This window comes from Dreissena polymorpha, chromosome 13, assembly GCF_020536995.1.
Source record: "Dreissena polymorpha isolate Duluth1 chromosome 13, UMN_Dpol_1.0, whole genome shotgun sequence".
In the NCBI taxonomy this organism is placed as follows: domain Eukaryota; kingdom Metazoa; phylum Mollusca; class Bivalvia; order Myida; family Dreissenidae; genus Dreissena; species Dreissena polymorpha.
This window is the reverse complement of record NC_068367.1, coordinates 25,666,614-25,679,401: the sequence shown is the minus strand read 5'-3', so window position 1 is coordinate 25,679,401 and position 12,788 is coordinate 25,666,614. Positions and strand designations below refer to the sequence as shown.

At 34.0% G+C, this 12,788-nt stretch overlaps 1 protein-coding gene across 12 annotated transcripts in view; it reads left to right on the top strand.

The window, feature by feature from the left end:
* Nucleotides 1–12,788, top strand: part of LOC127854941 (rho GTPase-activating protein 15-like) — a 74,859-nt gene that overhangs the window by 16,056 nt on the left and 46,015 nt on the right. For 8 of the 12 annotated variants that reach the window (XM_052390117.1, XM_052390122.1, XM_052390121.1 and 5 more), the window contains one exon: nt 2,238–2,321. The exons of 1 other annotated variant lie outside the window; for it this stretch is intronic. In XM_052390117.1, the coding sequence (XP_052246077.1) occupies nt 2,238–2,321 (84 nt within the window). Of the gene's footprint in view, nt 1–2,237; nt 2,322–9,282; nt 9,334–12,629; nt 12,654–12,788 lie in introns of those variants that run through there. 3 more of the 12 variants (XM_052390128.1, XM_052390126.1, XM_052390125.1) reach the window with 3 other exon arrangements.

The window sequence follows — 12,788 nt, the reverse complement described above, 5'->3', positions numbered from 1 at the left end:
GCTAAATAAAATATTTCCTATGTTTTCCTAATGCCACCATTAAATCCAGCAAGATTACCAATAAAATCTTACCATTTTCGCATCGGTTGATTTCAAAGCCATTTCTGGGAACAATGAATGTACATGTAGATCTTTTCTTTTTATTTTGGGTTACCGGTAAGTAGAGGGGCAAGCAACACACTCATTGGTTGATTACAAAGCCATTTCTGGGAACAATTAATGTAAATCTATTCTTTTTATTTTGGGTTAAATTGAGGGGCAAACAAAGAGCACTAAACATAATCTTGTTGGTGGATCTTTTAATTTCGTATGTCCTGGACAATTGACAGATTACATTAGATTTATTGCAATCTCTTTTAAACTTGATTGTATCAAAGTAGTTTTAAGAGTTAGTTTTCCTGGACACCTTAACTGAACAAAGAAAGTAATGACTTTCTGCGGGACTGAGTCCGTCTCAGTCAATTAACTTATATCATATTGACAATTAAATTAATACTGATCTTATGTTTATCTCTTAAATAAACAGCATGGACATGTATCACTCCAACATTCGAGATTTACTCTACCAAGCTCGGAAATTGCACTCTTCTCTTGAATATATACACATCTGTGACATGGTTGTCTTCTCACACTGAGAGTTTGTGAGAAAAAAACATTTGTAACTATATAAATTGCCCGTGCTCTGTGAAAATGGGGTTTATTGCATGTGCGTAAAATTATGTCCCAGATTGGATGTGTAAAATTATGTCCTAGTGCATTCTGCAGAGGCTAATCAGGGACAACACTTTCCGCTTTTATTATATTTTAAAGTCTCTTCTTAGCAAAACTGCAGTTAAGGTGTCAAGTGTCGTCACCGATAAGCTTGTGCAGACTGCACAGGCTAATCTGTGACAACACTTTACGCACATGCATTTAACCCCCTTTTCACAGAGCGTGGCTCAAATACATTTATGGAAGATAAATGAGACAAAAACTCTGGAGGTTATTCTTAACCCTTTCAGCGCTGGAACTGAATTTTAAAGGCCTTTGCAAACAATTTGGATCCAGATGAGACACCACAGAACGTGGCGTCTCATCAGGATCCAAACTGTTTGCTATTCTGATAGTATTCTTTGAAAAAAAATCAAAGAAAATGCTAATTTTAGAAATTTAGCAGACAACATTTTAGCAGACGACAAATTTCCCAGCATGCAAAGGGTTAATCTTAGAGAGATTGATATTGTATCATCATTTCTTTTTGAAATCATGATAAGTAAATGTTATTGAATCTGCAAATAATCTTTAGTCACATCATATATTAATATATTACCATACATGTATGTATAACTATAAATTACATTTTGTTGTTGTTTCTTTTTTCATGTCTGATTCCAAAACATTATTGTTATAATTCATATTGTATGTTTACTTGCTTGAAATCTTGAAATAAAATGTGTTGGAAAAAAAGAACAACATTATTATAAAATGTTCAATTATTATGAAGAGATCTACTTTGGAAAGTAAGTCCATTATGTTTAAAGGTCAAGTGTTTCTAGTTTATTTGTTAAGAATCTGTGTTATGTGCTCTGTCATTTAACTGTTTCAGTGCTGGAAACGAATTTTGAAGGCCTTTGCAAACAGTTTGGATCCAGATGAGACGCCACAGAATGTGGCGTCTCATCAGGATCCAAACTGTTTGCTATTCTGATAGTATTCTTTGAAAAAAAATCAAAGAAAATGCTAACTTTAGAAATTAAGCAGACAACAAAATTCCCAGCATGCAAAGGGTTAAGTAGATCTCTGTTGAGTGCTCAACCACAAATCAGTGGGTCCTGAGTTAGATCCCCGGTCTGGCCTCATAACTTATAATTGTTTGGGCATTGGTCATGAAATCCCTTATAGGGCCATTTCACATACACTTTCAACTGGTAAACCAGCTATCGCACGAAAGAGTGAGTTGCTCAACTGACCACGGTGTCGTGATTGAAATACGGTTGAAAACCGGGAGAAATCCAACTAAACAAATAAAAAATTAGAATAGTGGAAAAGTTGTCGACCAGTTTAAAACGTTTGTGTATTACTACTCCTGACAAAATATTAAAGTAAAAGTTATGTTATGTTAGAACAATATACACATAATTAAATGGAAAGTAGTTAAAATTATGGAGAGGAGATTGTTTCAAAAAAGAGAGAGAGGGAGGGAGTTTTACAACCATTGAGATTATGTTTACATGTGTTCTTTTTTATTATTTCATCAGTGGATTCGAACACAGGACGAATCGGGTAGGAACTATTTCTACCGGTTCAGCGAAGAAATAACACACACTAGTTGGCAACTTCCAGTGAGTATGTGCATGCAAATTGCATGTTCATGAACGGTACGACTAAAGTGCATATATAACTCATATTCGCGAATATGACTAAAAGGGGCGGATATGAACAGATATCGGCTGTTTTACAATGATTTTCTAACATGTTTTGATATGGAAATCCTTCTATGAATAAAAATCTTCCTAATATATTAATACTGTTAAAGATCGAGTGAATATTTAAGTGTTTTTTGTGACATTTTGTATTGTGGAGTCGTCATGGTTATATTGTTGGTAGTGTGTAGTCTAAAAGCAATGTTCATATTCGTGAACATGACCTGTGTTAACAGGTTTAATACATTATGTATAATTTTAATTAATACAGTAATTTGTTGATAAAAACATTGCAGAAAAGCAGCAATATTGCCAATATTCATTCATATTCGCTCGTTTCATTCATATTCGCAAATATGAGTCATATATGCATTTTAGACAGACCCCTCATGAAGGTTCATTATTGGTTTCTTATGCCCTCCTGTTGGTATTATGAAGCAACTCCCTGCAGTGGTTGGTATAATGAACATGCCATGTGCATGCAATGTGCGTGTTCAACAATTTTCGGTTATAAGTTTCTTATTCCCTTCTGTTGGTTTTGTTGAAGAAAGACTTATTACAGTGGTTAGTAAGCGCATGCCTTTTGCCTGTTCATCAGTGTTTGTTATTAATTTCTTACATCCTTCTGCTGGTTTTTAGGAAGCAAGAACACATTAAAAAATTAACATTCCCTTCTGTTCCCTTTCTTATCTTTTTAACATTGACGATGAAAGTCTACTGTAACAAGTTCCAATTTGCATGATACATTTTTGTTCAACCCCCCCCCCCCCTCTTCTCCCATGCATGTTGAGTATATTTAGAATATGGGTGGTTAAGTTAAGTTGAGTTCTGGCCCTATATTTTTTTAATGATTTGTATGTTATTTTTGTATTTAAAAGTCATTAAAAACTATTGTTTAAACAGCTTTGCTTAAAAACATGCATAATAACAAAATGTGTTGTAATACTTCAGGAATGGAATAATAATGAAACTTTTGTGTAAAATCTTCACATAAAGTCTTTTTCAGATAATAGAACTTGTTTGGTTCATAATTAAATCTATAAATTAATAATGCCTTTTCAGAAGTTATTTTTTTCCAAGCCTGCTTGCAGAAAGCTTGATATTATAGACAATCATTATTGCAGAAAGCTTGATAGTACAGTCAAGCAATTTTGCAGAAATCCTGATATTACAGTCAAGCAATTTTGCAGAAACCTTGATATAACAGTCAAGCAATATTGCAGAAAGCTTGATATTACAGTCAAGCAATATTGCAGAAAGCTTGATATTACAGTCAAGCAATATTGCAGAAAGCTTGATATAACAGTCAAGCAATATTGCAGAAAGCTTGATATGCCACAAATGATGCCAATGAGAAGATGACATGTGATGTGTAACACCGGCCTCCCTACCTTGAAGGTCAAGGTCAATTTGAAACTGGTTCACATGGGGTCAAAAAGTAGGTCAAACAAAATAAAAAGCTTGTGAACACGCTATATTTCTCATTTATAGTCCAATCAATATGAAACATAAACATTTGTCCCAATCAAATATGGGCTGAGAAACCTGGTCATATAGGGTCGAAATCTAGTTTACTTGGTCAAATAAAAGCTTGAGAGGCCATATTTATTGCCTAATTATCATGAAACTTCATTTGTCACAATAGTATTTCAGCAGAGTTCAAATCCCAGTTTTATGTGGCCCAAAACTAGGTAAAGTTAAAGAAAAAGCTAATTAACATTCTTAAGCCCACAAGTATAGCACATGAACCTTGATAAGCAAATATTTCCCAATAATATCTTGGATGAGTTTGAAACTGGGTCAATTAGTGTCAAACACTAGGTCATAAGGTGAGATGCTGAAATAAAAGAAAAAAAATTGAACACTTTAGAGAACACATTTATTGCCCAATCTTCATGAAACTTGTTCAGATTGTTTGTCCCATCGATATCTCGGCCGAGTTGGAAACTGTGTCATGTGGGGTCAAAAACTAGGTCACAAGGTCAAATAAAAGAAAGAACCAGGTGTTGGGGGCAACTTTCCTGATAAGTCTATTGTTAAATCTTGTGAACACAACCTGCTCAGAACACTTAAGTTCCTTGGCGTCTCAGGTGAGCATCTATGGGCCTTTTGACTTCTTGTTTGTTGGTCTGCACAATTGAATGGAAATACCTTTTGTTATTGTGTAAATTGAGCTTTTGTTGTATGATGTGCTTTTGATCCCAGTATGAGACATGGGTGTTTTTGATTGGTCAGTTGCGCTGTTTAGACTTTATTGGGAAAAAATAAAAATATTGGGAATAAACGAGACTAACAACAATCATATTTGTAACAAATAATAAAAGTAATAATACAAGATGTTTTTAAAATTTCACAAAAATGTCTCATTGATATGAACTGTGAATAAACTCACATTGATAATTCTTCAATTAATTCTCAAAAATGTTATTAATACATTTCTTTCAAAACATTAGTCCTTGATATGAAATGTGAATTAACTCACATTGATAGTTATTGCAATTAATTCTCAAAAACAGGGTTCACACAGACCTTGAAAAGTGCTTGAATTTCGATGTTCTTCTTGAAAAGTGCTTATAAAGTCAGTGGAGTGCTTAAAAAGTGCTTATTTGCGTATAAAAACTTAAAAATGCTTAAAAAGTGCTTTATTTGGGCTTCAAAAGTGCTTGAAAAACATACTAAGGGTAATTTTTTTTTTTTTATTTCATATTTTTTCTATGAGTCCGAAGTCGTAGTTTTTGTTCCCGATTTATGATGGTTCCGATCTGTTCATACTGGCAGGTACTGGATTGGTACTGGTTTTAGAACGTAAGGGAGGCAACTACTACTAATCTGCCAATTGGTCTACTTCGTGTTTTTTGTACGCATTATGCCATTACGGTGCTGACAAGTTTAAATATGCCAGAAAATTAGTGCATTTTTCAGAAAGGGTGGCTTTTGAAGTACCCTTGGGTTGTTGACATCGCCAACAACTTAATAAGTATACTTTTTACAAGCTTCAATTCATACATGGCATTTATTATTATGGTTGAACTTAACTTTATTTTTAGGAAGTTGTGAGATTCTGTACATTTGTCTAGTTTAGCGAAAATGTTGTCAGTATTGGACACAGAATAATATACAGTTTTTAGTAGGTCGGACTAAAAAATTGCTTGAATTTGGATTTTTTTCCCTTGAAAAGTGCTTAAAAAGTGCTTGAATTTCATTAGATAAAATCTGTATGATCCCTGAAAAATGTTATTAATACTTTTCTTTCAAAACATTAGTCCTTGATATGAAATGTGAACTAACTCACATTGATAGTTCTTGAAATTAGTTATCAAATAGGTTATTAAAACTTCTTTACAAACATTAGTCCTTGATATGAAATGTGAACTAACTCACATTGATAGTTCTTGAAATTAGTTATCAAATAGGTTATTAAAATCTTTACAAACATTTGTCCTTGATATGAAATGTGAACTAACTCACATTGATAGTTCTTGCTATATGTTATTAAACATGGAACGTAGCTTCATAATTTTTTTCCATGGACTGAGATGTAATTATTACAGGTACATAACAAGATGTTGCTGTTTTCAATCAATTATTCTGTGGTTAATGCACACATTTCTTCCTCAGAATTGCAAGCAGAATTAATCACCCCATTGATGCATAAAGGTACCATGTGTCTACTAATTTCAATGTCACATGGTACCTTTTTGCACCAAGGGGGCGGAATTTATTTTGTGTATTCAAGTATTTCCGGTATTGGTGTTTTGTATCTAATTCTTGTTCATGGAAATGATGACTGTCCACATTACGCTGAAAATCTTTGGAATATGGGTGTTAAAGTCATTGAAATGAAAGATGAAGATATTATAAATTAAGTGCAACAACTCTACTTGACTTGAGAACATAATATATGTTCACTGTGTAAATTCAGTTTGCAGGATAATGGACAGTAACTTTTTAGTTTGTTTTGATGAATAAAAAGATAGTTTTATGAAAAAATTGAGGAAGTAGTGGAGGAAAATTATATTAAATATAACACATATAAAACGTTTAAAAACATTGTAATATATGTGTTGTACTATCTCAAAAAGTAATTATTTTGTTCATCTTAAGGTATGGGATGTGCTTGACATTTCATGCTCACTTAATTTTAAATTATTTGGTAAAAAAGTGATCTTTCAAAATGTTGTATTGTAATGATTTAATAAAAATATTTAAATACAAACAAGTGACAGGCTCTCAGACTTACCTTTTTTGACCTAACTGATTTTGGTTAATTTCTTCTTAAATACTTAACAATACACCTAATGGGTTCATATTTTTTTAACTGATTTAAAGTAAGATAAAATTTATGTATTGTTACAGTAAATCATTCATGCACATGGAAAAAAATGACGGGAAAATGCGCAAATGCACTTTTCCATGTTGTTGTGACTGCAGAAAGAAGTTTGTCAATGTATCAACAAAATTTATATATTGTTGTCAGATGTAGTTGACCATGGACATTATCAGGTTGCATGATCAGTCTGTTTGCAATGATCCCATAAACATATATGACAGTTGTCCAATTTTTTAACCACCCTTGGGACATTTTAGGTGCACATCAGGTTTTGCTTGAAACCCTTGTTCTTCTTTACTTTTATACATTTTTACATTGGGCAGTGCTCTGTGAAGAGGGGTTTAATGCATGTGCTGAAAGTTTAGTCCCAGATAAGCCTGTGCAGTCTGCACAGGCTGAACAGGGATGAAGCTCTTCGCTTAAACTGGATTTTCATCAAGAACAGTCTTCATTTAAACCAAAAAATTCAATAAAAGCGGAAGGTGTCATCTCTGGTTAGCCTGTGAAGTTTACAGGCTTATCTGGGGGGACACTTGATGCACATGCATTAAACCCCCTTTTCACAGAGCACGGCCCATATTAAATACAGTAGTTAAGTGACCAACCTTCGAAATTTGAAAAGTATGTCTTACTGTTAAGTGTTGTTGCAAATTTTTAACAAGCGAACATTTCCAATGGTTTTGGTTTCGGTGTGGGCACTTTTGACTCCAAAGGGCTTTATAATTAGAATTTCAAATTGAAGTGAATTACACTTATATTACATGTGTTTCTGAAGTGTTTTAGTACCAGTGGATATTTTATTGTCGACCATTTTGTGCACATTTTGTCTTGTTTCGTTAATTGACATCTTGACAAATATTTTACTATTACCTGAAGTGAATTAATTTATTTACGTGAAGTCTTTAAACAGACAACTAGATCTGTTACTGTTTTGTTAGCATATGCAATCATCGCTTGAATGTGATAATGTGAACAATAATGATTCTGGTCTGCATACTGGTAACTAAACATTTTCACAGCCTTATGATAATAAGATGATTTCCAACCAATAATAATTATTATTAATGAGTTATACTGTAAATTAAATGTATGATTACAGAAGGTAAATAAGTTATGAGTATTTCAAGTAGAATATGATCAGTGCTCTGCGAAAAGGGGGCTTAATGCATTTTCGTAAAGTGCAGTCCCAGATTAGCCTGTGTAGTCTGCACAGGCTAATCAAGGACGACACTTTCCACTTTTATGATATTTTTCATTTAAAGAAAGTCTCTATGTGGCAAAAATCAAGTTTAGGGGTAAAGATTTGTACCTGATTAGCCTGTGTGGACTGCACAGGCTAATCTGGGACGACACTTTACGCACAATGCATTTAACCCCCTTTTCACAGAGCATGGCTCATATGTATTTTCTTCTTTCCTAAAGTGTAAAAGTACCCAGATATATGATAGTACCAACAGTGCACATAGCTTTAATTTTGTGTTGTTACAAGCTTCCCATGAATTAATGAAATTTAAGATGCTCAAATGCATCCTAATTGAAGACTTGAGATATGTTAATTACCAGTGACTCAGATTTGGCAGAATCTGTTGATCTTGTGTGACGAAATTTCATTCTTAAGTGCGTGGTCCCAAAACATGTACAAATCAATGGCAAACTTATGTTGGTGCTCAATTTGGGCTTATATGATATTGTGTGATAAAGTGTTTGTGTTTTGGATCGTATAGATTTCACTTATGTGTATATAAGGAAAAAGGTTGATCATGATACAGAAGATCTGGGCTTTTATGTCATTGTTTATTGCTAATATGAATTCCTGCAATGAATTTGTATTATTTTAGCTTTTTTCTTAGTTTCCATCAACTTTAATGAGAAAAGAGTACTTGTAAATTAATTCATAGCACAAACAGGTTTTTTTGTAATATTGACATATTTGCAACCTTTCTGATAAAAATTATCGTTTATGATTCAAGATAATGAAGGGACATAAGTGGCCCGATTGGTGCAAAAAGGCACCATGTAACATTGAAATTAAATATCATATGGTATCTTTTTGCCTCAATGGAGCAATAAATGGTGTTCAGTTGTCTATTTTTTAGAATGTGTGTTGCAATGAAGGTTCTTTATTTTAAATATCTACCAAAGTATTAAATGTTTGTAATAATCTATTTTACTTTTTGGCGGTTTTATTGAATCAAAGAATAAAAGGTGATTGGATCACAGAGGCAAACATTTATGGCCCACTTGTTGCAAAAAGGTACCATGTGCCATCTAATTTCAATGTCACACGGTACCTTTTTGCATCCTGGGGGAGATTTGACATAATAAATAATAAATCACTATCCCGTTGGAGGCACAATTTTATCAATGCACTTGTGATTTAGGTTAATAATTTATGATTTAAAAAAACATCATGGTAGAAGATTTACATTTTGGACCAGAGTTATCCATTTCATATACTTCCTTTATTTCTTATTTAACATAGATAGTGGAATAGATAACAGAATACAGGGATTGTTCCTTATTGACTTCCTGAACTTATATAAAGAATGATTTAAATAAAGAGTCAAAAACAGAAGAACAAATCTGGAATATTGTGTATTAGTGTAGTAACATTTATGTTGATATTAAAAACATCTTATTTTGTGGACAATATTATATTTAAAATCATTTTGAAATGTAATATTTATCAGTGATAATTTTTTCCTGTTCATTTATCAATTATTTTTTGTTGATTTTTTTTTTCTGGCAATTCCGTTAGCTTACTCATGCTTGAATAAGTTTGTCAGTAATTTAAATGTGTTCTGTCTTATAAGGACATTTTGGCAGTAAGTTCAATGAGTAGAGTCTTTTTTTCGGATTTGACCAGTTATTTCTGTGAGTTATGTCTTCTTTAGAAATCTTATCAGTTTTTTTAGTGAGTTACCTCTCCTTTGGAATGTTTGTCGGATATTTCTTTTGATGTTGTGCTGACACCATCTGGCGTTTCCTCATACAGGCACATGAAGTTGGGAAAACGTGTGATTTTACAGTGCAGGTAAAAGACGCCCATTATGCAGTCTAGCAGAGGGAGTTGGACTGTACTTTCTGTTTTGAAGCTGTAGATTGTAGATTGTTGAGCATCTTATGATGGTCTGGAAAAAACTATAGCCGAGCCTGATGATGTCTGGGCAGATCAACTTTTGGTAGCATTGGTTCCTAGCAAAGGGGACAGGATAGCCATTTCCCACTCGGAAGCAAAAAGTGAAACTGACTATGTGCAAACAGCAGTCTGTTCAGGTTTTATGCTGTTTGCTGCTCATCAGTATCTTAGGGTTGGAAATGAAGCCTTTTAAACTTGAATATATTAAAAAAGGACTTCAATTTAATATGATTTTCTAAGAGGGACATAGATAAGATTATGAACAATGTGGTACATCATCGCTACCTTCAACTAGGCCAAATGTTCTTGTAGCGTCAGCCACTGTTGAATCTTTGGTTTGACACTAAATGTTCTCACTTTGTCTAACCTTAATGTTCTCACATTGCCAAACCTTACCGTTGGCATGTAGACTTAGATTCGGCTGAATTCTTCAATACATAGTTCAGAAATAATAACCCCAAATTCTCACATCAGCAAGGTCGGAGATTACGGATATTGCGGTATACCCCCAGAGTGGGTTATCACGTGGTACACAAGATTGCGACGACCATGCTGAGACCAGTATTTTTTGCCAATTAATACCTTTTATTATTTTTTTTTCAATGCTGCTTTTTTTGCAGCCTTATCATCAAAACAGTTACTAGCGCTCTATTGGTCATTGTTGACTTTGGTACTACTAAAATGTACCCCGGCTACTCTTTAGAATACTTAAATGTACCACAGCTACAGAAAATATACTGAAAAGTGCGCGGGAATTCTAACGCTAAATTGATGGTTGTCGGCTATTTTATCAAATTAAATTGGTTCATATATATGTCAATATTCTGCAAATTGGCCTCTATATTATCAAAACTGCTCCTAAAAAAGCACGTCTAGGCAGGTTTTGTTCAAAGAGAATTTTGTTTCATATTCCGTGTTTTACGGGAATAAAACTCAGGTACAGTCTAAATCGACTGGGTACGTGTTAGCATCTTTTCTGTTCCCGGGGTACATTTTAAGTATACTTAAGAGTACCCAGGGTACATTAAAGTAGTACCCGAGCCCACAATGACCAATCGAGTGTTTCTAGCTTTTATTTTATATAAATATTCACTCTATATCTTGACTTTACTCGCTATGAAATTTCTTTGCGGGATGACCTAATTACAGCTCCTATAAGAACATTTGCCGCGAGTAAAAGTCAAGATATAATGCAACTTTTTTTACGAGATAAATGCAAATCACTTTCTTACTTATATCGCTGGATTGAGCGTCATTTAAACATTAAACAATAGTAATAATGGGTATAATTAACCGGCAAAAAAGACCTGTCTCGATACGGACGGCGCCAACTTGACTATTGAGTGATTATCCCTTCTGAGTACCCCACTGGCTTATAAACAAGAATTACTTATAATTATGAGAACATACCAACAATAGTGTCAGTCTTGACTCAAATAACAATACATAAGAACAAATCATTAATTGTAGGTTCAATCAACTGACCTTAACCCTTTGAGCGCTGGAACCGGATTCTGAAGGGCTTTGCAAACAGTTTGGATCCAGATGAGACGCCACAGAACGTGGCGTCTCATCTGGATCCAAACTGTTTGCTATTCTGATAGTATTCTTTGAAAAAAATTCGGAGAAAATGCTAATTTTAGAAATTCAACAGACGACATTTTAGCAGACGACAAATTTCCCAGCATGCAAAGGGTTAAAACAAGTAGCTCTACGCAACTGTAGCAATATTGAATGCATCAACAATGTAGACATAAATACAGTACAATTTTATTGGGGACTATTGAAGCATGGCATCTTCTATATATCAAAGGAGTTTCAAATTCAGATAAACGAAAGCAGTGGCTCTTCTGGGATGTCACTTTCTGGTCCTGCATTTCTTCCAAAGAATTTGTGGTCTCTTAGATGCCACTCAATTAAAGGGGTTATACATTCTGTTTTTGTTATACTGCGAGTAGATTTTGGAAACTTATCGTAATTCAGAGTTGATTGAGAAGCGTATAATTCTTCAATTTTTAGCTCGGCTGTTTTCGGAGAAAACCCCAGATATTGTCATAGCCAGCTCGTCTGCCGTCCGCGTCGTGCTAAAACCTCAACATTGGCTCTAAAATCAAAGTGCTTCCACCTACAACTTTGAAACTTCATATGTAGCTGCACCTTGATGAGTTCTACATGCCACACCCATTTTTGGGTCACTAGGTCAAAGGTCAAGGTCGCTGTAACCTCTAATATAAAACTTTAACATAGGCTCTAAAATCAAAGTGCTTCCACCTACAACTTTGAAACTTCATATGTAGATGCACTATGATGAGTTCTACATGCCACACCCATTTTTGGGTCACTAGGTCAAAGGTCAAGGTCACTGACAAGCTATCATTTATTAAAAAATGTACCCACAGCCGAGTGTTGGCACCCACTATGTGGTGCTCTTGTTGTAAAATTAGTGCTCCTCTGTTTTGTTGTCAATTATACAGAAAATCAGTAGTTAATATAATGTGGTGGGTTTGTCACTGTGAGCACAAGATTATGCTCTCAAACAAATGCATGTTTTAATTGGCAAATAACAAAATGGTGTCACACGTTGTTTTTTCAGTACTTGAATGCACAAAGCATATACTGGCTGTTGTATAAATATACGATATTTACATTACTGGCCAATTGCTTCTCACAATATTTTGATGGCCACTTGTTGGTCGGAAGGAAGTTGTTGGTTGTGGTGTGTAGTTTAATAAATATAAACAGATTTCGAAAAGTTGCAAGTTATGATCCTTGTGTTTTGTGGGTAAAAATGTTGTTGTGCATTTGTTGGAAGATTATTATATAATTTTTTGTACAATATAGGGTGTGTTCTTGTGTGAGGATTTTGTTCAGGAATCACTTAAGAAATAATTAGGAGTCTGAACATTTCTTTAAATTA